Source organism: Tachyglossus aculeatus, chromosome 20 (genome assembly GCF_015852505.1).
Source record: "Tachyglossus aculeatus isolate mTacAcu1 chromosome 20, mTacAcu1.pri, whole genome shotgun sequence".
Lineage (NCBI taxonomy): Eukaryota > Metazoa > Chordata > Mammalia > Monotremata > Tachyglossidae > Tachyglossus > Tachyglossus aculeatus.
Window position 1 is genome coordinate 20,984,705 of NC_052085.1, and position 26,994 is coordinate 21,011,698.

The 26,994-nt window shown below is 39.8% G+C and overlaps 1 protein-coding gene across 1 annotated transcript in view; it reads left to right on the forward strand.

The window, feature by feature from the left end:
- The window catches only part of GUCY1A2 (guanylate cyclase 1 soluble subunit alpha 2), a 173,225-nt gene that overhangs the window by 100,520 nt on the left and 45,711 nt on the right, over nt 1-26,994 (forward strand). The window contains exon 8 of the mRNA XM_038761669.1: nt 25,653-26,138. Within this exon, the coding sequence (XP_038617597.1) occupies nt 25,653-26,138 (486 nt within the window). The remainder of the gene's footprint in view (nt 1-25,652; nt 26,139-26,994) is intronic.

Here is a 26,994-nt window from a genome sequence, read left to right on the forward strand (position 1 = left end):
TGCTCTTTCAGGTAGGGCATGCTGCTTCTTTAATAGAAACTAAAATGACCTCTGAATTTTGAAAGCAATCCAAAAATTTTATATGTGTATCCATCTCTCGCACTAAATATTATATTATGATATAATTAATACTCTTTACTATCGTTAATTAAACCATTTAATTAGCATTAATAATTAAGTATTAATAATAATGATGGCATTTGTTAAATGTTTATATGCCAAGCACTGTACTAAGCCCAAGGGTAGATAGGATATGTGATTTGATTCTCTGATGTGAAAGATCTTGCGATCTTTCTGAGAGATCTTTCCTCTGTTTTTACAAGCATACATTTTGAGGATTGACTACTGTCATTATTACCCAGTGTCTCAACTTTTCTGTGCCAAAATTACCTCATCTGAAAAATGAGGATGAAATCCTCTTCTGCATAGTGACCCAGTCTAGACTTTAGTCTCCATCACTTGACTGTCCAGCTGGTGAGTTTGAAATCATACTCCTATTAGTATCTTCAGGTATTTCATTCTTTTAATCTGTTCGCCCTTCTTGAGCACTGAATCAAGATTAGAGTAAGGCTGTGAGTTAGTAGAGGATTTGGTGAGTATCCCAAAGATTTTAGCAGTTGAGTTTTGAAGTCATAACATATGTTTGAGACCTTTATGTGTATGGAATGCAAAAAGAACTGATATCCAGATGACTCAGGAGAGATTTATGTGTGGATCAAAAATGACAAGTGAATGTTAAATTAGTAAATATTAAGGCATGAGGGTTTTGTCTTGAATGCGGTCGCATTTGAAAGATGCGATCAGAGTATACAGCAGAGTGAATATAAATGGTTGGTAGAATCAGTTCAGCTCGTTATGGGCAGGGAACTGTCTACCAACTCTGCTGTATTCTCGAAAATGCTTAGTACTATGCTTTGCACACAGTAAGCACTCGATAAATACCACTGATTATTAATCTTCTTCAATAGTTTGATCCCTCCGGGTACATTCACTAGATTGTAAACTCACTGGGGGCAGGGTCCTTGTCTACCAACTCTATTGTAATACTCTCCCAAGGGCTTAGTCCAGAGCTCTATACATTGTCTGCTGTGTGACTTCGGGCAAGTCACTTAATTTCTCTGTGCCTCAGTTGCCTCATCTGTAAATTGGGGATTAAGGCTGTGAGACCCACGTGGGGCAGCCTAATTACCTTGTATACCCCCCTGTGTTTAGGACAGTGCTTGGCACATAGTAAGTGCTTAACAAATACCATTATTATTATTATAATCCTAAATACGTTCCACTGAATGAATGATTGATCTTTCTCTAAACCCAGACTTAAAGACATGACCTAAAGATAGTGAAACACCCTGACTCTTGTTATTAAGGTGCTACAATTCTTAGTTGTCGAATGCTCCTCCAATGAAAATCTTAAATCCTCAATGACTATCCATAGTGCCTACATGCCTCACAGGTAAATCTTTATCTCTCTCAACATCTTAAAATGGTATGGAAGGAGGAAGGAAGATCACATTTTAAATTATTTGCCACAGTCACTTTATTTTAAGATAATTTTTTGAGATCTCTAAGTCTCTGATTTTGAAATTACAGTGTGAAGAATTGTATTGACAGTATCGTGGCTCAGCCTTGGTTTCAGATGGATTCTCTTGGGGATTTTAGAAAGAACTGGGGTGAAAATTGATCTCTGCTTTCATTCAAAATTTTACATTTTATAATGCATTTGTTCAATCTCACCTGCCTTCTGAGGAATAGTGATGTAGATGTTAAAACAAGATTTTTTTTCACCGATAGATTGCACATTGGAGCCAATGCTTCCTTTAACCTAGTTGCGAGCATTTTGACAATGAGGGTCCAAAAGTAAAGTGAAATGGAGAGATGAGCAATAGCTGGACAATTTACTCTATGAAAAGAAAAATTATCTGTGCATTTCAGCCCCCAAACAGGTTTCTTCACTAACAGTTTTATTTGCTTGAATAATCTGAATAGTTTCTTTAGCATTTCACTTCACTTTGTGTCGACACATCCAAAATTGTGTGCGATGGTTTATATGCTTATATTCTTAGAGTTAATGAGCATGTCCAAAACACTCACTTCTTCACAAAGGGAACTTCTAAACCAGGAGAGACACAGATTCTCTTTTCCTGGAGATCTTTAGAAATGGGATAGATTCTTATGTTGCCTAGGTGAAAGAGCATAAGCCTGGAGTCCGATGTCTTGGGTTCTAGTCCCGGCTCTCCTACTCGCCTGCTGTATGAATGACCTTGGGTAAGTCACTTGACTTCTCTGTGCCTCTGGCTCCTCATCTGTAATATGGGAATCAATACCTGTTTTCCATCCCATTAAGACTGTGACCCCCACCATGTGGCACAGGGACTGTGTCCAATCCAATTAGCCAGCATCTACCCCAGAGTTCAGTGCTGTGCTTGGCACAAAGGAAGTGCTTAAAAATTATTAATATTTTAAGTAAGAACAAGTTTAAAACCAAGGGGATGGAAGTAAATGACCTCTCAAAGTCATATCCAGCCCTATCATTCTATGAGAATGAATTTGTCCTTGGAGGTACAGTGCCCTGGAATACCTCAAAATTTCGGAACATAAGCATAACAGTGTTCAGCTTTTAAAAGTAACGTGTCAATTGAAAAATGGACAGCAGATTTCCATGCCTTTATACACCATGATTACTTAATCCCTGACAAGATTTTCAAAGCAAAGAATAAATTGGAATTCTGATACAGCAAGGTAATCTCACTATATCCATGCAGAGTTGAATTATTCTTCCTGTCAACCAAACTACTACTGTCTGAGGCAAAAATATCCCCAAACCCATTCACATTAAGAGGTCAACTAACTGGGTGAGGAACAAAGGTTCATTTGGCTCTGAAAACCAACAGAACTATAACAGGCAATTGCTTGTGGGAGAATATTTACCTCTGATCCAATGTATTTTCCATTTCTGAAAAACTATCAAATTGTAAATGGTTTTCATAAATGGGACAAGTCTATTCAAGAAAGCTCTAAAACAGTAAACGAAAAAATGAAACAACAGTTCAGTTAGCTCCTTTACCTGACCAAACAAAAGTCTGTTTAAACCATTTTCTTTCTAGATTAATTCTGTTCCTAACATGTCAACCTTCATTTTTTATTGCTGACCTGTTTTATCAAACAAATCTTAATCAAGTATCTGTTCCACTAATTCTTTTCTTTATAACCATTATCCAAAGTGATATCATGAGAAATAAATAAAGTTTATAAAGCTAGGGGACTTCCCCAGAGCCACTATAAGCATCTCAGAGCTGTCACAAACAGTCTTTAAAGGAACCAGCCTGAAACTTGGGTCTTAATCAGTCAATCGATGGTATTTATTGAGCACTTTCTGTTTGCAGAGCACTGTGCTAACTGCTTGGGAGAATACAGTATAACAGAACTGATAGTACTGTTCCCAGCCCACAGCAAGGTTGCAGTCTAGAGCTCCAGTGAAAGAAAACATCTCAGAAAGGCCATACTGTTAGGGAAAGAGATTCTCTGCTTTCCTTCTCCTCCCACCAGTTCCCCCAGCTCTAATCTTCCATTCCAGTGACAGTTGATCCTGTCCCCATCCACTCCTCCATCCCTTTCTTCAGAGCTGCCGTTTTCTCTTTGGATGCAAGCCCTGAGGCAGAGAGAAACTGATTAATCTTCTCTTCTTACTCTTTGGCCCGCTTCTCACCTCTCAAATCTCTCCCTCCACCCACTCCCTCCCACAATGCCTGCTTGCTCTTGTCGATTCAGCTTCCCAGTTAGAACTATTTTTTAAAATTTCAGCCCCAGTCAAAACAATGACGATAATGGTGGTGTTTGCTAAACGCTTACTATCTGCCAGCGCCGTATTAAGCGTTGGGGTAGATTCAAGATAATGAGATTGAACACAGTCCTGTCCCACAAGATATTCATAGTCTAAGGGTCAGGGAGAATGGGTATTGAATCCCCATTTTCCAGATGAGGAAGGTAAGTTGTTACATGCCCATGGTCAAGTGGGTGAAATGTAAATTGTTTCACTTCACTGGGTTTAAGCCTAACTTTTAACTCACTTCCCTTTTGCATTAACTGGTACTTTCCAATCTCCCAGCGCAGATGAAGTGACAAGCTTTTACTACAGATACATGATGGGTTATCAGAGGGAAATATCAGAGGTCTAAATAGGGTATCCATCATATTGTTCCTCCAATTACCTTGTGTTGCCACTCTCAGAGAAGCAGAGTGGCCTAGTGGAGTCAGAAGGACCAGTGTTCTTATCCCAGCTCCTCCACTTGTCTGCTCCATGACCTTGGGCAAGTCACTTAACTTCTCTGGGACTCAGTTACCCCATTCATAAAATGGGGATTGAGAATGGGACAGGGACTGTGTCCAGCCTGATTATCTTGTATCTACCCTGTGCTTAGTATAGTACCTGGAACATAGTAAATGCTTTAACCAATACCAAAATTATTATTATTATTACTCTCAGAAACAATACTGAGTTGGATGGACCAATGGTTTACTCAGTCTGTCTTTTTATATGGTATTTGGGTCTTGATTTATCCATCAGGGCCCACTGATGCTCTCCTATATCTTTGCAATTGTCTCCCATCCCTAATTCTCCTATATCACCCTAAAATCAGGACCATTTTTATCCTTTTACATTTTTAATGATAACAATAATTATCAAAATGATAGTAATAATAATAGTGTTTTTTAAGCATTTACTATATGCCAAGCACTCTACTAAGTTCTGGGGTAGATACAAATAATGAGGTCCCACACAGGGCTCACAGTCCAAGTAGGAGGAAGAACAGACTGTAAGCTCATTGTAGGCAGGGAATATGTCTGTTATATTGTTGTATTGTACTTTCCCAAGCACTTAATACAAAGCTCTGCACACAGTAAACACTCAATAAATACAATTGACTGACTGAATCCCCATTTTGACAGAGAAGTCAAATGACCTGCCCAAGGTCACCCATCAGACAAGTGGCAGAATCAGGATGAGAACCCAGGTCCTCTGATTCCCAGGCGTGGTCTCTGTCCAATAGGCCAGGCTGCTTTATTTTCTAAACATCAATTTTCATCTCCTTCCCTAATTCCCAGATAGAACAGAGGACATTACTCATCCTCTAAACTTGTTTTATTGAACCCCTGTTCCAGTGATTCTAAGAAGTTAATGCTGTGGCAAATCAGACATAATTTGAAAGGTGGAAATAGAAAACAAGAAGAGAGCTTTTCTTGAGTAGGGCAACTGAGGAAGATGGAATTACAAGAACTCCGGTAGATTTAATAGAAAGAAATGTTTCCAATAGTGAAATCATTTGGACTATAGTTAGGTTTCTTCAATACAGAATGATTAGTTCTATTGTTTGATCCCTTTAAGCCATAATGATAATTTGAAGACTATTATCTAGCCACTCTCTATGTGGCTGAATTGTGTTATTACAGATGGGACACATGATCAAATCCATCTATTGCATCTCTGATTGCTGTAACTTTAAAGCTGAGCTTTTAACAGCAGTTGTGTTGGATTGAATGATTTTTGTATTCTGAAGGTCATGTGAAAGAGGTTCTTGCATTTACATAAAGGAGAAGCTTCTTTCACAGGTTCTCTGTGTAAATGTATTTATATAACGGTAACCAAGCTTCAGTTTGTTCTAGAAATGATAATGATCTCTCCCTGGCCCATTTATGAATTTCCATTCATTAATTTTTATCTAGTAAGTATTTAGAAGATGTCCTTTTTAGGAATGGAATAGTTTCAGACCTAATATTTAGTTTATATGGACCTTATCGGGATCTTTTATTGTTTTTGTCTGGCAATAGTTTACTGTTAATTGGATTTAAAATAGACTCTTTTCTAATATTAATGAAAGTTCCTACAAGAGTATTCTTTGGTTCCAGAAGACTAGTCTTAGAGTCATTTTGGTTTCTGTGACTAATTCATATTGTCTGAAGGTCACAGTTGTTATTACCTATCAAGTATAAATGCTAGGAAAACAGACTAGTAACTGAAACAGAGATGCTGCATGCTAATGTTTTCATTATCAAGCTCAGCATACATCCTGGCTGGTTAACCTGTGATTGGCTAGAGGTGAGGAAAACAGTTCCTACTACATTTGAATCACATATTTCATTTGGCCTGAGTTAAATAAGTTGCTCAACTTTATGTTGTTGGAGGAAACAGAGGATCTAGATCTTGATATTGGAATCTGCTCCAATTCTTTGAGGAAACCTTACTCAATGGGTTATATGCATCAAAAGTCTTAGACTTGTCATCCAGAGGTTGTTATATGCCAACGACCACACTCTAGAGACGCAGATGTGCAAAGAGAGCAAATTCCCGTGAACTGCTTTGCAGTCAGCCCAGTGCTACTGACAGCAAGTCAATCAATCATCCAGAATCATAAAATGAGTGACAGGTTGATACTCAAAAACCTTTTCTATGATTAGCTAAAATGTGGTAGGCCAAAATCAGGATGGGACTGAGAAAATTTTAAAGAATTCAGGGAAAAACAGTCTCAGATGATGCAGCATGGCAACTGAATTTGGAGACAACTGTAGCAGATAGATCAGCCGAATGGAATATGTAAAATGCACTCCTTCTCTTTCCCTCTTTCAAAAAATCTACCTATCCCTGGTAAGAAAAATAGGAACGATTTCCAATTCATTTTGTTCTCAAAATCATTTCATCAAGCATGGATTCATCCAAAATTCCTTCTTATGTAAAGCAGCTACATTTTCAAAGCTTTGAAGAGGAGAGTGGTTTCTTTTTGGAACCAGGGGACAGCGAGAGAAAGAAATGTAAGGAAGCTAGATAAAAACTAGGAGATACAGAAAAGAGAGAAAAAGTGACATAAGAAGGCAAAGAGAATTAGAAAGATAGAAAAGTAAAGATTGCAGACTTTTGTTCCAACAGACAACATCCTCCCCCACCCCACCGCACATACACTTAAAAAAGAAGCAGCATGGCCTAGTGGAAAGAGCATGGTCCTAGGAATCAGAGGTCCTGGTTTTAATTCTGGCTCCGTCATTTGTCTGCTGTGTAACCTTGGACAAGTCATTTAAATTCTCTGAGCCTCAGTTATCTTATCTGTCAAATGGGGATTAAAACCCATGTGGGACATGGACTGTGACAATCTGATATTTCAAATGTATTCCAGCTCTTACTACAGTACCTGCAACATAGTAAGCACTTAACAGATACCATAAAAAATGTGGATAAGATACACTCCTAAACCACTCATAGAAGTGTCACCATCTTAAGGGGCCAAGGCATACAGGAGCTGGTAAATTTAAGACCAGAGAAGTGTTTGTTAATTCAGCTCTCTCCTTCCACTGCCATAGTGATCCTCATCACTGTTTCTACCACTCCTGAGGACTGGTCCTTGTTGTAGCTGTGGAGAGGGGAGTTAGTTAAATCCTTGTGAGAGTTAGAAAGGGGACAGACATTGATTTGAGATGTTAAAATAGGGAAGCAGCATGGCCTAGTGGAAAGAGCATGGGCTTGGGAGTCCAAGAATCTGAGTTCTAATCCTGGCTCCAGCACTTACCTGTAGTGTGACCTTGGGTAAGTCAGTTAACTTCTTTGTGCCTCATTTCCCTCATCTGCAAAATGGGAATTTCAATCCCTGTTCTACCTCCTACTTAGACTGCGAGCCCCCTGTGGGACCTGATTTTCTTGAATCTACCCCAGAGCTTAGTACAGTGGTTGGCACATAGTAAACTTTAGCAAACGTTTACTATTATTGGTTTCTTATTTATTATTATTATTTTATGTTTATTATCATCATTAGTATTATTTGAAATTGGTGGAGGTACATAGGAAAATAAAGCGTCAGTCTGAGCAGGCTGGACTCTGGGGTAGATAGGGGTCTTTTCCCCCATTTTCAGCCTATTGGAACTACCTTACATGCCCCCTTACTTACTGGAGATGAAAGCTGGTTTGGTGTTTATGCATTCTAAAATGAAAAAAAAAAAACCCACAAAAAAACCATGCCCCATTTCTTCATTAGTTGTTTGCTGAAGAGTTCTGTTGCTTGCTGAACAGAATTAATTTGCTTGTAAAGAAATCTTTTCCTGGCAGTTGAAATCATTTTTGGAACACTTAGTTTTTAATAGCTGTTTGTTCAGGACATTTCTGTCATTACCAGACTTCAGTCTGAATGCACAATCTAATAAAAGGAAAGAAGGCCTTTATTCCCTTTTTCCTCTCAGGCATTACAGGGACTTATTCTTTGGAGCCTAAGGACAGAGTCCAATAAAATCAGAGAGTATTTCTGTAGTTTGCTGATGTCAGAGTAGCTACTCTTCTAGAGGAAATGAGCAGAGTCATCTCTGTGAACTGTAAGCTTTTCGTGGGCAGGGATCGTGTCTACCAATTCTGTTGTGTGTACTTCCCCAAGCATGTAGTACAGTGTTCTTCATACAGTAATTACTCAAAAATACAATTGATTGTTTGATCCAGAGTTAGTTGTATTTATTCAGAGTTACTTTGTGCAGAGCACTGTACTAAGTGCTGGGAGAGTACAGTATAACAATAAATAGACACATCCCCTGCTCACAACGATCCGGTATAGAAAGGGAGATAGATGTTAATATGAATAAATAAATTCCAGATATGGATGTAAATGCTGTGGGGCTGGAAGAGGGGATGAATCAAGGGAGCAAGTCAGGGTGCCATGGAAATGAGTGGAGAGGAAAAGAGGATAGTCAGGGAAGACCTCTTGGAGGAGATGTGCCTTCAATAAGGCTTTGCAGGGGTTGGAGAGTCATTGTCAGATATGAGGAGGGAGGGCGTTCCAGGCCAGAGGTAGGATGTGGGAGAGAGATTGGCAGTGTGATAGACAAGATGGAGGTATAGCAAAAGGTTAGCATTAGAGGAGTGAAGTGTGTGGGATGGGCTGTGGTAGGAGAGTAGTGAGGTGTGAGGTAGAAGGGGGCAAGGTGATTGCTTTAAAATCAGCGGTGAGGTGTTTCTGTTTGATGCAGAGGTGAGCTGAAGTTTAAAGTCACACAGCTAACTGGTAATAGGTGGAAGGCAGTAATAGGTTAGGAGTGATACTCTCCTCCTGTCCTCTTCCTGACTCCCGTGTTCAATCTAATCCAAACCTGCAAGAACGACACACATCACAGTATAATTTTGTTGGCCCCTGAATTGGCACTAGAGTTACCATCTTTGTTAGTAGCCAATCAGTGGTATTTATTGAGCACTTACTGTGTGCATAGCACTGTATTAGCACTTGGGGGAATACAACATAATTGAGTTGATCGACATGGCCAAACAGAGATGCATCCACAAATTGGGGATAGAAGAATAGGAGGGAACCTCTTCCATGTCAACTACCCCTTAGCCCTGGACCCTTCCTCCATAGTGGACATGATTACAGGAAAACCTACCACAAGCCCAGTGCCTAGATCTCATCTCTCCTACCCAACTATGGCTTCTTCCACTTCTCCCCCAAGTACAGAGATGGCAGTTTAAAGAGCCAAGGTTCTTTTTACACATATAGTAACTGGGATGAACTTTTGGTGACCAGAATTATCTGGAAATCGGGATTATAGACAGGGTCTGCTCTACCAAATAGACAAATGAGGTAATTGCCTAGAATACTACTTGCTTTGGGGTACCTCTTTTCTCTTTATGATTTCCTCTTCTTGCCTTAGGGTACACTTCCTTTTGCCAAAGACATAAGTATGTCTTGATCCAATCCTGAATCCAGATACTGATGTAGATAGGCCCAGGAGTTTTTAATGAACCCTACTGTTGTCTTGGATGGACCAAAAGTCTCTCATTTTTTATGTCTTCACAGTTCTAGGATAGCATGTGAATGGGCTCCAGGTGTCTGTGAAACATAATTAAACACGCATGGCCAATTTAATGAATTATGCATGAGATACCAGCCATTATCCCTCTGTGTTTACCATTTATAACATTTAGGAAATTAAATATTCATACTTAAAATGAAAATGATACTTTAATGTTTCACTTCATAACTATGTTGATTCTTAATTAAGATTTGAACAGCCCAATTTTAGGTTTAAGATCATCTAAAATCTCAAATTATTTCATTCTTGGCTACACATTTTTATTTGAATTTATTAATTAGTCTAGGGGAATTCCAGCAGGAACTTGGGTATTGTAAAATAAACTAGAGTCACTAAACTAATGAAGTGAAAGAAGGCTAATGCACATTTTCAATTGTGATTTCTCTAGTTTCACCACCATGCCCAGATCTGAATGGGGAAAACCACCTCTTCCAAAAAAAAAAAAACAAAAAACTTTACAAAATCACACAGCTGTTTCTAACAAATTTATCTCACAATCCAAAGGAGGTTTGGGTAATGCTATATTTTATTATGGAATTTCAGGGTTGGACTGAGGACTGATGATTTTGTCCTGGGCATATCAGGATTTCTGGGCCAAGAGATTCCATTATTCTTGACAACTGTTCTCTGGGGGTGTTGGAGGCTCTGTGTTTCCCACCACCCCCATGGACAGATCCTACCAATAGACAATCACTCCAATGTAATAGACAAGCACTGTACTAAGCACTTGGGAGAATATTGTATAAGACAGTTGGGAGACCCATCCCCTGCCCACAATGAACTTAAAGTCTAGAGATTATATCTATTGTATTCTATTGTTTCTTATGCTGTCGAGTTGTCTCCAACCCATAGTGACTCCATGGACATATCTCTCCCAGAAATCCCCACCTCCATCTGCAGTCATTCTGGTAGTGCATCCATTCTACAGAGTAAATGCTCAATAAATAATATAGATTGATGCATACACCAAACTGTCAGATAACATGCCAACATTTTCCAGCCTCATTACTTTCCTGAGGAGTATCATAAAGTCTTTGGAGTCCAGGAACCCTGACAGTTGTTAAATTGATGACCCAGGGCTGATTAGGAGCCATGCAAGAGGACATCATCGCCAGGAAGAAGAAAAAAGTAGTCCTTTTTGGTTACAAAAAGAGCTACAAATTCTGCTCATGTTAGCCATTAGAGACAATGAAAGCCATCTTTCACAAAAGGATCTGGTGAATATTTGCAATCTGCCACTCAGTTGGCCCCATGTACAGTGACAGTTTAGAGAGAGCCAGCCCGTCAAATATATGATCTACAGACACTCACTTCAGGAATTTCAGGAATGATACGATTGCTAGCCCCAGCATAATGTCTCTGAGTGCAGTAGTAGTACTAATGGTATTAAATGCTTACTGTGTGGAGAGTAATAATAGTAATTATCATTATTATGGTATTGTTCAGTTCTTTCTATGTGCCAAGAACACTATACAGGTAGGAATTAGAGACAGATGATGTCCTTCAAGAGGCTTAAAATCTATAAATACAATTGAATGAATGAATGAATGAATCTCAGAGGGAGAGAGGACTGGAGACAGACATACTGTGAGTAATAAAACAATGGACATAAAAAGAGCATAAGGGACAAGGACAAATGATACACAAAATACAAGCAAAAGTCAGTAGGGAGCTATGACTGGAATTTAAGGCTCCATGTGATCCAGAGTACAGGGCACACACAAAGCCACAGCAATGGCTACAACAGCGGATCATCTTGTAGCTAGACTGTGAGCCCTCTTCTATGATTCGACAGCATATTGTGGCAGAAGAGTTTGCCAGCCTTTCTACCTCCCCAGAACGGGCACCAGCTCTCCTTCACACCATTGAGGAGTCCCCAATCCCATCCTGCTTTCCACCATCCCAGTAGGACAAAAACTCAGATTAGGCATGAGCTATGCAGTGGGATTAACCGGGGCCTGAAGAAAATTGAGAGCAATTACAGAAAGGAGGAAAATGGGAGGAGTCAAGGACAACTGCTGGCACTGAGAAGCAAAGTGACTTGCCCACATTCACACAGTGGAGCCAAGATTAGAACCAGACTATTTTCCCTTCATTCACAGATTTCTCCGTGACCTTTTGGGCAAAGTCGATGAATGAATGACCCTCCCCACAGCCCCTGTATATATGTGTGTACAGATTTATTACTCTTATTTATTCTACTTGTACATATTTACTATTCTATTTACTTTATTTTGTTAATATGTTTTGTTTTGTCATCTGTCTCCCCCTTCTAGACTGTGAGCCCACTGTTGGGTAGGGACCGTCTCTATATGTTGCCAACTTGTACTTCCCAAGCGCTTAGTACAGTGCTCTGCACACAGTAAGTGCTCAATAAATACAATTGAATAAATGAATGGATGACCCCAGGTTCTTCTAACGCCCAGGCCCATGTTCTATCCATCAGGATGTGCTACTTCTTGGTTGGGTGTGGTTTTTCATTAAACTCACTCAAATGTTGTTTCCACTCAGTCAGGTTTCACATGACCTTACCAGAGATAAGTGTATTTTGGGGATTGATATAAAGATTTCCCTCAGATTCTGAGGTGCCATATTGGTGGCTTGGCATCTTCAGTACCCTGACAAAGTACTGTATCATCCGAATGATTACATTATTTTAACGTACTTATATTTCAAGCTGATGTGAGTCAACAATGAGAAGCAACGTGACTTAGTGGACAGAACATGAGCCTGAAACTCAGAAGGACCAGGTTCTAATCCAGGCTCTGCCACCTGTCTGCTGTGAGGCCTTAGTGAAGTCACTTCCCTTCTTTGTGCTTCAGTTACTTCGACTGTAAAATGGGGGTTAAGACTGTGAGCCCCACGTGGGACAGGGATCTTGCCCAACCAGATAAAACTTGTATCTACCCCAGCACTTTACAGTGCCTGGCACATAATAAGCACTTAATAAATACCATAAAATTAAAAAATTATGATTTTATTATTTGTATTACAGAAAACATTTAAAAGGTTTTTTTTCTATTATAATAGAAAAAATAATACACAGTGTGTGTATTATAATATTTGGAATATACGAAAATCTGTAAAACACTCATCATACAAATTCAGTGGAAGAACTCTGAATATTTACTTTAGTTACTCATTCGACTTAGCCATCCTTAGTGAGTGTAATGAAATTGAAACCTGAAATCCTGAACAGATTCATAATTTTCACCAAGTAGCTGCGTGTGTCACAACCTCCAAGATTACCATCCATTCATAATCTTTGTATTACATTTCTTGTGTCTCAAAGCTGCTATCTATTATTTTAAAACTGTTAAGACTTTGGCCAAAGCAGAAAGATGAAAAACTGAGATTTTTCATCCTTTCCGGTAAGGCTGTCATATTTTCAATAAACAATTTTTCGGTGTTATCTCACTACCCCAGTGAAGGGTGTAATTTCCTTAAACAAATATGCCTGTCAAATATGCCTGAAGTGAGAGGGCATGTGTTGTGACTGATAAGGGGCTGGATATTATCAGAGAGCAGTATGTCAAGCTTCTTTAAAGAATATTAATACATGAATGAATTTGTATGGCCTCTTAAGAATTGAGAGAATTTCCCTAAGTTAACCAAACCCTTTTAATAAAGAATAGAAAATGATTCTATGGGGTGGGGAGGGGGAACTAGTTAGTTTGCTATGTAAATGGAAACAGTTATTCTTTTTTCCTGCTGAATCATTTAATCCCCTCCTGTTTTTGGCCAATTTTCTGATTTTTCTTTTCCCTGGTTCTCCTACTTGCATTGGAACCTGTAAACTGCCCTAGCATTCCATTTTTTACCACTGGAAGAAACAGAATAATATTAATGACTGTAAACAGGCATTTAAACCATCGATAAAGACACTGAATAAATACAGAGCGGTTCTTCTGAACAGGCAAATCAGGCTAATTCCTAGTGTGGTAAACTCAATCACTCTTTTAAGAGAGTGCACTAAGGAGAGAATACCACGAGTCCATTCGATCCCTTAAAGTGAGAGTGGACTTTATTGGGCAGAGAAGAAAAAGTCTTCCTTTCCCCACTACTCAATAATAATGACAATAATAATAATAATTGTAGTGTTTGTTAGGCACTCACTATATGCCAAGCACTCTACTGAAGTCGGGGGGAGATAAAAGATGATCAGATCCCACACATTCAGGCCATGTTTCTCCTTTTCTCAAAATACTCCAGTGATTGTCCATCTACCTCCACATCAAAGAAAATCTCCTCACCATTTTCTAATAAAGCTCTGACCCCAGAAGGTTAAGCAGAAAGATTCCTTCCCAACTCCGGCATGGTAGATTCTCATTAAGACAGCTTTCTAAAAGTTCTTGGCCAATGGCAATGCTTTTGGTGTACTCTAATCACTGAATTTCAACCAATGCCTTTGCCCACAATAGCAACCAAAGATGATGTATTAAAGTCAGGATTCATTCCACTAAAAGTCAGGCAATTCAGAGAATAAAGGAATAAAGAAAGCCAGCTGCCTTAAACATGTGTTTTTAAACGCTATGGTGTCTTTCTAGATCAATTGGTCCGCAGGGCAGAAGGATTTGAAACATGCCAGCATTTCCCATTTCTAAGTAATTTAAGAGTATGTGTCAGTTGTACATTCCCAAGCGCTCAATACAGTGTTCCACCTTCAGTAGGTGCTCAATAAATGCCCTAGTTGATTTACTGATTAATATCATTATGGAATTATGAAGGATTCCCTTTTACTTAGACCGTCAGCCCTATGTGCGACCTGATTATTGTGTGTCTTCCCCAGAACATAGTAAACCCTTAAATGCCACAATGATTATTGGCATTTTTTTGTGGTACTTGTTAAACACTTACTATGTGCCAAGCACTGGATTACATGCTAGGGTAGAAACAAGGTAACTAGGTTGGACACAGTCCCTATCCCACATTGGGCTTCACCATCTAATTTTGACTTAAGCACACCCCACTTGCTTTGTTTCTTGGAGCCAGAATGATAATACCTCATGAGGCTATTGGGTGGACATGGTCGGCAAAAGAGAAGCAGTATAGCCTAGCAGATAGAGCATGGGCCTGGGTTCTAATCCCGGCTCCACCACTTGTCACCATGGGCAAATCACTTCACTTTTCTGTGCCTCAGTTACCTCATCTGTAACATGGGGGATGAGCCTTCCCTGCTCCACATCACTTCTGCACCTATCTGCAATTTATTTAGTTAATTATTTACACTCTCTCCCTCCCTTCAAGGCCCTACTGAGAGCTCACCTCCTCCAGGAGGCCTTCCCAAACTGAGCCCCTTCCTTCCTCTCCCCCTCGTCCCCCTCTCCACCCCCCCATCTTACCTCCTTCCCTTCCCCACACCACCTGTATATATGTATATATGTTTGTACATATTTATTACTCTTATTTATTTTACTTGTACATATCTATTCTATTTATTTTATTTTGTTAGTATGTTTGGTTTTGTCTCCCCATTTTAGACTGTGAGCCCACTGTTGGGTAGGGACTGTCTCTATATGTTGCCAACTTGTACTTCCCAAGCGCTTAGTACAGTGCTCTGCACACAATAAGCGCTCAATAAATACGATTGATGATGATGATGATGATGACTGTGAGCCCCATGTGGGACAGGGACTGTATCCAACCCAATTTGCTTGTATCCATCCCAGAGCTCAGTGCAGTGCCTGATACATAGTAAGCGCTTAACAAATACCACAGTTATCATTATTGTTATTATTATTATTTCAAAGTCCTGGTAAGAGATTTGAGGAAGCAAGGGTGGGGTCTGAGATTGAGAGAGAGCTTTATTTCAGCTGCAAATGTCCTCCTCTCGGGGTCTGAGTGGCTTCTTGGTTCAGAGACAATTAGAGCAACATCGTGGGAATAATGGAATTTGAGTTCCTGTGCAGTGCCTGCAAGAAGCTGCCCCCAAGGATCTTTTGGGCTGTAAAACTTGTTGTTGGCAGGGAATGTTTCTTCCAACAATGTTGTATTATACTCTCCCAAATGCTTAGTACAGTGCTGTGTTTACAGTAAGTGCTCAGTAAATACCACTGATTAATTGTTGATTATGACAGTGCACTTAGAAAAAGGTAGCGCCGTCTCCCCATAATTTATAAAGGTTCATTTTTTTAATGCTGTGATACTTTCTGAGTCATTCTACATGTTGGACACAAAAGTATGCATAATCAAAATAAAAGTAATTTTGTATAGGTCATTCTTGTATTTAAACATTATTTATTCATGTGGTGAGGCGGCTAAATATCTGTTTCCCGCAACAAAATTAACGTAGAAATCGTCCTCCATTTCTGAATGAAGATACTTTAAACAGAATTATTTCCAACTCTAGTCAGAGAGATTACTGTTTAACCAGTTCTGTAATCATTATATTTTAATAAAAATGCTACTGCTTGGGAGATGTCATGTTGCTCATGAATTGGTTCAAGTTTCTTTAATTGCATCAGAATGTGATGATTCAAAGTTGCTTATGACTAGATATGTATATATATGTGCATATACATGTTTGTGTACAGAGTGTATTTTTAGCTGCAATCTGTCTCATTCTGCTAAATACAAGTCTGTGTGTTTATATGCATTTATATATTTTATATATATTTTGTATATTTTCTACATATAAATATATATGAAATATATATGTATTTTATATATAATGTTCATATGCATGTATCTCTCTCTCTCTCTCTCTCACACACACACACACACACACAAAGACCCTTCCACACTTTTTCAAACGACTCTATCACACTATATGATGGTTTACACCATGGATGAGGTCACAGAGACATCTGCTCTCATTGAAGACTCAGAAATTTCCTGCTCCATCACTCACAGCTGGTATCCACTATCCCTACCACCTCAGTGCTCACCACTGAGCCCAGCAGAATCGGCTAGAGAATCAATGAATCAATAGTATCTATTGAGTGCCTACGCCGGGAGAACACGGAAGGCTCTGAGCAAACCACCACCCCTGTGTAAAAACACCCCAGCCATATGAGAAGCAGCGTGACTCAGTGGAAAAGAGCTCGGGCTTTGGAGTCAGAGGTCATGGGTTCAAATCCCAACTCTGCCAATTGCCAGCTGTGTGACCTTGGGCAAGTCACTTAACTTCTCTGGGCCTCAGTTACCTCATCTGTAAAATGGGGATTAAGAGTGTGAGCCCCCCGTGGGACAACCTGATCACCTTGTAACCTCCCCAGTGCTTAGAACAGTGCTTTGCACATAGTAAGCGCTTAATAAATGCCATCATTATGTCCTACTGTCGGTAGGAAGTACATTTCCCTTCTTAAACACAGGTGCCTGAGTAGGAAGGGATCCCAAGAATTGATAAACTCCTCGAGGACAGGAATTTTCTCTACCCAACTCTGTTGTATTCTCCCAGGCACTTTGTCCAGTGAGCTACACAAGGTAAGCTGTCGATAAATAACACCGTTTGGTTGATTGGTTGAACTTCCTGAAATCAATATTGCATGAAATTCTTCCAGTTCAACTAAACACATCAAGTTTTCAAAATTCAGGCAATGGTTAGAGCCAGTCTGATATTTGGGGGAGTAGTAAAAATGGATCAGGATGAGATGTGTGAAGGGGTGATGAAATAACATAACATTTCCTGTGGAGTTCAAAGTTTTCCTGAGAAAAATAATAGAAGCTATAGGCTTTATTCTTCTTGACTGTGGTAGTTGAAAGGGCATTATTTAGCTGCTCAGAGAGGCAAGTTTATAATGTAGACTGTAGTCTTGCACAAAGGAAACTTGTGATCACTGTCATTTTAAGATGAAATAAACACTTCTAAATAATAGGGGACTTTTGAGGTGCCTCATTCTCCTCTTCCTAGTCAGTTTGAAAACAGCAGAGTACTCTATTATGTTAACTGTATCTGTTGGAATTTACATACTTGCCATTTTATTCTCTCAATGAGAACAGAAAGTAGAAATAAAGTGAAGTTTTCCAGTCAGGTTTTCTTTTTCTTCTTTCCTGGTAGAAAGGCTCACAAAGCTGACTCTGTCAGTCATTACTCTTTCAAAAGTCACGATGAATAGAATATGCTAAATTTATATCAGTTTGGAAACTGTTGCACATTATGTAACACCCTAGGGATTTCTAAAAATAACAAGAAATTGGAGGCAGTCATTTTGTTGCTCTCTGGAATAATGGCTTTTGACACTGCAATAAAATGAAAATCTAAGTTTGTAAGGAAATAAATACTAAGCATATAAACTAATTTCAGGACGCTCAGGATCTTAACTGAACCCTCTTCTTGAATTTTTCCTTTTCCTCTCCTACCTTACTCATATTTCCAGAAATTAATTGACAGCAGTAAGTCTTTCTACTTGCTAATCAGATAGATTTAGCTTGAATCTAATATTGGGTGCCATGTAATGTACATACCCTCAAAGCTAGAGATCACCTGGAAAATTACATCAAAGGGCAGAAATAAATGAATAAAACCAGTGAGGAAATAAAATTTGCTTTGTGGGTATATTTTTAAAACTGAGCTAAGAATAGATTTCACTCTTTGCCAGTTAATGTTTTCGTGCTCTGCTATTCCAGATGTATCTTCCAAGAGCATTAGTCAAGAACTGTGGTTTTCAAGGAATGTTTTCTCTTGAGTTTTATCAGTTGGTAGAGAGGATATTAATTACACATATGGACAAAATGCATGTTTATGAGAAAACAGAACAGCATTTTCCACATGGCCCAGTCTTTCAATTTTTTTCTGAAAGATCTTCGACAGGTAAGACAGAAATACCTAAGCAGAAGCTAAAATCAAGGCTTTTTGGGTTTTGAGGATTAGTGTGGCCTAATGGTTAGAACACAGGCTTGGGAGTCAAAAGGACCTAGGTTTTAATGCCAGCCCTGCCACTTATCTGCTGTGTGATCTCAGGGAAGTCACTTCACTTCTCTGGACCTCAGTTACCTCATCTGTAAAATTGGGATTAAGACTGTGAGCCCCATGTGGGATGGGGATTGTGTCCAACCTGATAAACTTGCTCTACCTCAGTGTTTAGTACAGTGCTTGTACCTAGTAAGCGTTTAACAAATGCTATAAATGAACAAATCTTGATCTGGGTGTTATGTTAATAGGCAACATATCCCTATACCAATAAGGCAGAAAATTCAGGTTGCACAGTCACAGTTTATAGAATATGAGAAATGTACAGGCTGTTCTCACAGTTTACTGGCATAGCAACTTAGCCCAGAGAAAATTCTATCTCTGTTCTCCTATTTCTAATCCAGGCATAATAGCTGTAATTCTTAGTTACCCGATAGTTTTCATTTATTTGTCATTCAAATGTTCAACATGATGCTCCTGCTAAGGAGTTTTCTCCTTGTGTGTAGGTGTGACTGAAAAAGACTAATGCATGTCTTTACATATTCATAATGTTTCTTGGTGGATTTGTCGTTTGCAGGTCTGGCATGGTTTGCATTTCTTTCTCTTTGTTTTAGGGTTTTCTTCAAGCTTCTGTTCTATATTAGCCCTTCTTGCTGTCATTACTTCTCAGCAGCGCACAGCTGTGCCACGTTACTTGAGACAATTTCCTTTTATCTTTGATCTTTTCTTCCACCTTTCCATGTTATACTAGCCCTGCATCAGTCATTTATTCAGTTGTATTTATTGAGCACTCACTGTGTGCAGAGCACTGCACTAAGCACTTGAGCCACATTTTGGATATCCTATTGTCATCTCTTTGCTTTGCATGTCTCTCCCACTCCCTTCTGCATTGCCCTGACTTGCTCCTTTTGTTCATCCCCCCTCTCAGCCCCAAGGCACTTGTGAACATATCTGTAATTTTTTTATATTAATATCTGTCGCTCCATCTCTAGACTGTAAGCTCGTTGTGGGCAGGGAATGCATCTGTTTATTGTTGTTTTGTACTCTCCCAATTGCTTAGTATTGTGCTCTGCACACAATAAGTGCTCAATAAATATAATTGAATGAGTGAACGAATGAATGAATGTCCTGCCCAGAAAAGCTGAGTTTTGATGAGTATTGTTAAGCTGGTAAATTCATTATGTTCCAGTGCCATGTGGCATGTATTTTCTCTTGCCAATTGATGTTAAGTAGGGCGTGTAGTTGCCAGTGATGAAATCAACTTGTCCTAACGAATTGTATCCATCCAATTTGTTCTCTTCACACTGCTAGAAGCAGCATGGCCTAGTAGAAAGAACGTGGGTCTGAGTTCTAATCCTGCCCCCGCAAATTGCTCGCTGTGTGACCTAGGGTAAGACACAACTTCTCTGTGCCAATAGGAACAGGATGCTTTCTGTTAGTAAGTTTCATGGTATTAAAATCAGTTTTTTAGGGCTTTTGATTTTTATATTAAAAGAAAGTCCAGCCCCACCATAGCTCTCGACTAGTTCACCACTGACAAGAAGATGGATGGTTTCAAGATATTGTCTTCCTCTTTTCTCCAACACCCAATTACCCATTGGTGAATTGCCAGGGGGTTTATTGACTATGTCTTCATGGGAAAACACAGGAAATCAAAATGTTTTTGAAAAGCAGCCTTAACTTTTGAGAAGTATACAGGTATTATTAAGAATACAAGGAATGCTGAACACAAATCTTTGGTATTTAAGCAATGCCGAAAACATCACTTAGAGTGTCACATTCAACTTCAAGTGGGCACCTCTGAGGCCAGAACTATTTGTTAGATACGTTTTGAGTTACACTATGCTTTGAAATTTTTTTTTTTAAATTCCTGATTGCATCCAGCTCTTAGAACAGTGCTTCTCACATAGTAATCGCTTAACAAATGCCATCATCATCATTATTATTATTATCCAAATGCATCTATTGAATTTGGAGTTTTGCAGTTTATTGCTTTTCCTCACAGCCCTAAGATTCAGAATTCAATTTTGTAGTTCAAAGAATAAAAATGCAAATGTTAATGTTAAGCCCAAATATATATTTAGAGCTTGAAGATCTGAAAGGTTCTTATTTGCTGAATTCATTAGTAGACTTTAAATATTGCTTTTGCCCCACCTCAACAAAAGATTAATATTAAAGCAGAGCCTAAACAGTAGTTTCTTATTTCAGAAGCAAGACATTTGAAATATTTTGCCTCCTTCATGGATTTTTTTGTTTGGGATGAGTTTTCACAGAAGAAAAAAAATGAATTCTATTTAAATTTCCTAACAGACTGGTATTCTTGGTGTGTAGGCTGTGCCATGGCAGAATCTGATTCATACGTTTTCAACCTCAGCGCTTTTACGCTGAAAATGTTCTCCAATAGTTTTTCTTTGCTATTTCCTAACTATTCTGTGGAAACAGATCAGTCTGATTCCTACTTAACAGTTGGAAGCTGACCCAATGACATAAGGTAGGATTGTTTTTTTTCCCCTGAAGGCATCTTTCAATATACATGAAATTTCCATATGGTTTATTATAAGCCCTGTATCAAACTCTGGGGTAGATTCATGTTAATCAGATCAGACACAGTCTCTAACCCACATGGGACTCACATTCTATGTGGGAGGGGGAACAGGTATCTAATAATAATAACAATAATAATAATAATAATGGTATTTTTTAAGCAGTTACCATGTGTCAAACACTGTTCTAAATGCTGGGATAGATACAAGTCAAACAGGTCTGACACAGTCCCTGTCCCTCAAGGGGTTCACAGTGTAGCAGGGAGAACAGATATTGAATCCCCATTTTGCACTTGAACTGAGACACCGAGAAATTAAGTGACTTTCCCACGGTCATGCAGCGGGCAAGTGTTGGAGTCAGAATTAAAATGCAGTTCCTCTGATCCCAAGCCCTTGATTTTTCCACAGTGTCATTTTACAGTGGGGGAAACTGAGGTCCAGAGATGTTAAGTGACTCATCCAAGGTCACAGAGCTGGCAGGGGAAGAGCCAGATTAGAACTAATGTCCTCTGATTTCCAGGCCTTTCCACCAAACCATGCTGCTTCCCATTGTGGAGAACTGACTGCAAGAAAAGCACCCCAAACTACATGATCCCTGGGTTACCTTGGTGGAGTTCACAGGCTATCCCCCACCTCCCAGGGGATCGCCAGGAAGGCTAGTAGTGATCCATAAAAATTCCCACCTTTGGCCTTGGTTACAGTTGATTTAATGAGTGTGCTCAAAGGAGTGGTTCTGGTTACCTCTTATAACCCAGGGTTTGATCTTTTTGATGTTTTCCTCAATTGTTGATTTTGGGGGAAGGGACTTTCTACAGTTGATTCAGTGATTTTAGGTCATCAGCAATGATGCTTTCAGCTATTTTTTAAAATTTAGGATTTGTGGTAAGACCGCCAGTTCTTTTCACAGAATACGTTAATTATAAAATTGTAATAAGGTAGTATCCAACAGTCGCCACTGATCCAGAGAAGGTTTTAAACTGAAAGATCAGAATCCAAATTTCAATCAATCAATGATACTTGAGCAATTACTGTGTGCAGATCACTGTACTAAGCACTTGGGAGAGTACAGTACAACAGAATTAATCCAATCAACCTACTGAGTGGCAATTAGATGCAGAGAACATTGTATTAAGTGCTTGGGAGAGTAAAATAGGACAGTAGGTAGATAGTATCCCTGCCATCAAGGAGTTTACTTACACTCTAGTAGGAGAGACAGACACTGATTCCCCACACCAACCTCTGGGAATATGTTGGAAAAATAGTCTGTTTGGGGTTTTCCTTTGAGTTAACCCAGCATGAATGTTGTATGATTTAATATGAAAGAAGTTTAGAAAGCATTTTTTATTTTGAGTTGCCCGTTTCCCAATATTTCTTAATCTCCCTCAAAGAAACACTTTTTTATGGTATTTGTTAAGCGCTATGTGCCAGGCACTGTACTCTAAGAGCTGCGGTAGATACAAGCTAATCAGGTTGGATAATAATAATAATGATAATAATGATGGCACTTGTTAAGCGCTTACTATGTGCAAAGCACTGCTCTAAACGCTGGGGAGGATACAGGGTGATCAGATTGTCCCATGTGGGGCTCACAGTCTTCATCCTTATTTTACAGATAGGTAACTGAGGCACAGAGAAGTTAAGTGACTTGCCCAAAGTCACACAGTTGACAATTGGCAGAGCCGGGATTTGAACCCATGACCTCTGACTCCCAAGTCTGTACTCCTTTTCCATTGAGCCATGCTGCTTCTCTGTACTGTCCCTGTCCTAGTTGGGGCTCACAGTCTAAACCCCCGTTTTGCAGATGAGGTAACTGAGGCACAGAAAAGTTAGGTGACTTTCCCTAGGTCACCCAGGAGACAAGTGGCACAGCCGATATCAGAACCCAGGAACTTCTGATTCCCAGATCCGAACTCTTTCCACTAGGCCATATAGCTTCCCAACACTTAAACTTTCCACGTACTTACATTTACAGTTCCCACTAAGCTTCCTATAATGCACATTAACACATTACTCAACCAATGAACCATGTAGAGCACAATATATTTGGGGGTTTATAATTTAGTTTTAAGGAGAGAGAACTGTTTTGAAAGGAAAATTATGTGATATTTCCCGATTAAAAATTGAACTTATAGCAGGGACACCATATAATTCTTCATCTAATTTTAATGGGTAGTGTATGAATATGAAAAATAACTCTTTAATGTAAATTTAAACAAATTATATCTTCCAGTTGCTTGGAGGTTTAATCCTCAGAATTTTTTTCAAGTGGGGAGTAAGAGGAGAAAACTTCTTTCAAAGGAAAATATGCAGAAAAGATGACAGTACTCAGGATTATTAAAATTGATTTTTCCAAATGATAAATATTTCTGAGAGCTAAGCAATAAAACTTTTCATTTGGGGACTGATATATTTAGGCTTCATTAAAGGAAAGTAATCAGTACTTGTGGATAACAAGTTCCTCTCTGTCAGTCAATCAATGGTATTGAGTGCTTACTGGGTGCAAAACACTGTTCTAAGCACTTGGGAGAGTACAGTACGACGGGAATCATAGACACAATCCCTGCTTACCAGTTGCTAGAGTCTACAGGAGGAGACAGACAATAAAATGAATTACAGGTAGGAGAAAACTCAGAATACAAGGATTTGTATGTAAGTGTTGTGGGTTTGGGCTGAGCGTGCAAAGTGCTCAAAGGGCATGGACTTAAGTACACAGGTGATGCTGAATAGGATGGAGAACTAAGTTGAGGAGACGAGACATTAATGAGGGAAGGCTTCCTGGAACAGATTTAATTTTAATAGGTCTTTGAAGATGGCAAGAGTAGTTATCCATCAGACATGCAGGAGGAGGGAATTCCAGGCAGTGGGGAACATACGAGCAAGGGGTTGATGGTTAGAGAGAGACCAGTAACAAGCACTAACTGAATAATTTTAGCATTCACCTGTGTTCCAGCACTGAATATTAAAGATGAGGGCCCTAATCTTTACAACTCTGAGCATTGTTTGACATTATCTGAAGTCTGTTCCCTATTCTAGGAGGTCAAGAAGAACAAAGACTTGGAAATATGTCCTCGGCTAAGGAGCAAAGGAAAGTGATAATTTTAGATGCATGTCAGTATATATGAAGCTGATGTGATATCTGCTATAGGAGTATGGGTAAACTCTAGACTATAAGCTCGTCTCTAGACCATGAGGTCACTGTGGGCAGGGAATGTGTATGTTATATTCTTATATTGTTCTCTCCCAGGTGTCTAGTACAGTGTTCTGAACACAGTAAGCACTCTATAAATGGGATTGAGTGACTGATTAGCTGAGGAAGCTGTGGAGTTTCTGCAGTTTTTGTCAGGGTTGCCTTGCCCCTCTCCTCCATACAGCTCTCGACTGCTTTCCAACCTGGTTCCAACCAGGAAGAGAGACCTAAAGGCTCACCCAAATAACTCTTGGGTCTATCCGGAGGCTCAGATGAGAATTCTTGATGATTATGATATTCGTTAAGTGCTTACTATGTGTCCAGCACTGTTCTAAGCACTTGGATAAATACAAAATAATCAGGTTGGAGAGTCCCTGTCCCACATGGGGCTCATCATCTACGTAGGAGGGAGAACAAGTATTGAACTCCCACTTTACAGATGAAGAAACTGAGGCACAGAGAAGTTTAGTGAATTGTCCAAGGTCATAAGGCAAGCAAGTAGCAGAATCAGAATTAGCATCCAGCTCCTCTGACTCTCAGGCCAATGCTCTTCCCACTAAACCACTATATTTTTCTCTGAGCAGTCCTGGAGAAAGTAGGCAATACTACCTGACCCATATAAACTGCTGTCCACAATCCCCTCTCTGTTGCTGAAAATAAAAGCTGGGGAAATTTTGGATTTTGGAAAGATCTGGCCCCTGGATAGTTTGAGAAATCACTGTTCATTTTGCCCTCATGTAGACTCTGTCCCATACATTTGCTGAAAGTGGCAATATTCCCCTCTAAATTTGCTCTTCTGAAAGTTGAAATTCTCTTTACTGATCTTTGCATGGAGCAAAGACCCAGCTCTAAATATAATTGCCTTAGGGAGAACATCTACTCCTTCACTTTTCATAGATCCTACCTTCCATTTCCTCATTTGTGTTCTTTTAATGGAAATCAGGGTTTTATATGGATACTTTTGAACTTTTGACACAGTTCATTTATACAGGAGTAATTGATCCTAAATTTTCATTTCCCACCCACAGCTTTCCACACAGCGGATGACACCATCCATTATTCAACTTAACATATTTCATTATAGTTTTACGCTGCGTTTAACTGCGATGTGGACGAGTGAAGCACCTCAGTTATGCTTTTCCTCATTACAGCTAATGACGTCTGCGTCTCCTCAAGGCAGGGATTTTTATCGAACCCCCCGAGAGTTTGACTTGTCCTACCGAGCTCCGTTTGTGTCTTTCAGGTGATGGAAGTCAAAGGCCAAATGATCCACGTCCCAGAGTCCAGTTGCATTTTATTTTTGGGTTCCCCGTGTGTGGACAAGCTGGACGAACTGATGGGCCGTGGCCTCCACCTTTCCGACATCCCCATCCACGATGCCACCCGCGATGTCATCCTGGTGGGAGAGCAGGCCAAGGCTCAAGATGGACTGAAGAAGCGGATGGATAAGCTGAAGGCCACGTTAGAACGAACGCACCGGGCTCTGGAAGAGGAAAAAAAGAAAACCGTGGATCTTCTGATTTCCATTTTCCCAGGCGACGTAGCTCAGCAGCTGTGGCAGGGGCAGCAAGTTCAAGCCAGGAAGTTCGATGACGTCACCATGCTCTTCTCGGACATTGTGGGTTTCACGGCTATCTGCGCACAGTGTACACCCATGCAAGTGATCAGTATGCTGAATGAACTGTACACTCGATTTGACCACCAGTGTGGATTTCTGGATATCTATAAGGTAATGTTACTGCGTTAGTTAAATATGAAAAAAAATGCATCTGAATGGTAACTAAATTTTGAAGAGAAGGGGATCATTGCAAGTTTTACTACATGATTTGGACTGGGTGAGCTTGAGTAAGTGATTTCACTTCTCTGTGCCTCAGTTCCCTCATCTGTAAAATGGGGATTAATAATAGTAATAATAATGGCATTTATTAAGCACTTACTGTGTGCAAAGCACTGTTCTAAGCTCTGGGGAGGTTACAGGGTGATCAGGTTGTCCCGTGTGGGGCTCACAGACTTAATCCCCATTTTACAGATGAGGTAACTGAGTCACAGAGAAGTGAAGTGAGTTGCCCAAAGTCACACAGCTGACAAGTGGAGGAGTCGGCATTTGAACCCATGACCTCTGACTCCAAAGCCCGGGTTCTTTCCACTGTGCCACGCTGCAAGACTGTGAGCCCTATGTGGGACAGGGACTGTGTCCAACCCGATTATCTTGTATCTACCCTGATGCTTACAACAGTGCCTGGCACATAGTAAGCGCTTAACAAATACCATTCTTATTATTATTCCTGTGACCTCTCCCCTAGAATAAATTGGAGACGGATGCGCTTCAGTTAATTTTGTGCTGTTTCTGGGGAAGCAGCGTGGCCTAGTGGAAAGAGCATGGGCCCTGGAGTCAGAAGATCTGGCCCGGCTCAGCCACTTGCCTGCTGGATGACCTTGGGTGAGTCACTTCAGTTCTCTGTGCCTCAGTTTCCTCATCGGCAAACTGAGAATTCAGTATCTGTTCTCCCTCCTGCTTAGACTGAAAGCCCATGTGGGACCTGATCATCTTGTGTCTACCCTGGTGCTCGGTACAAATTGTAAGT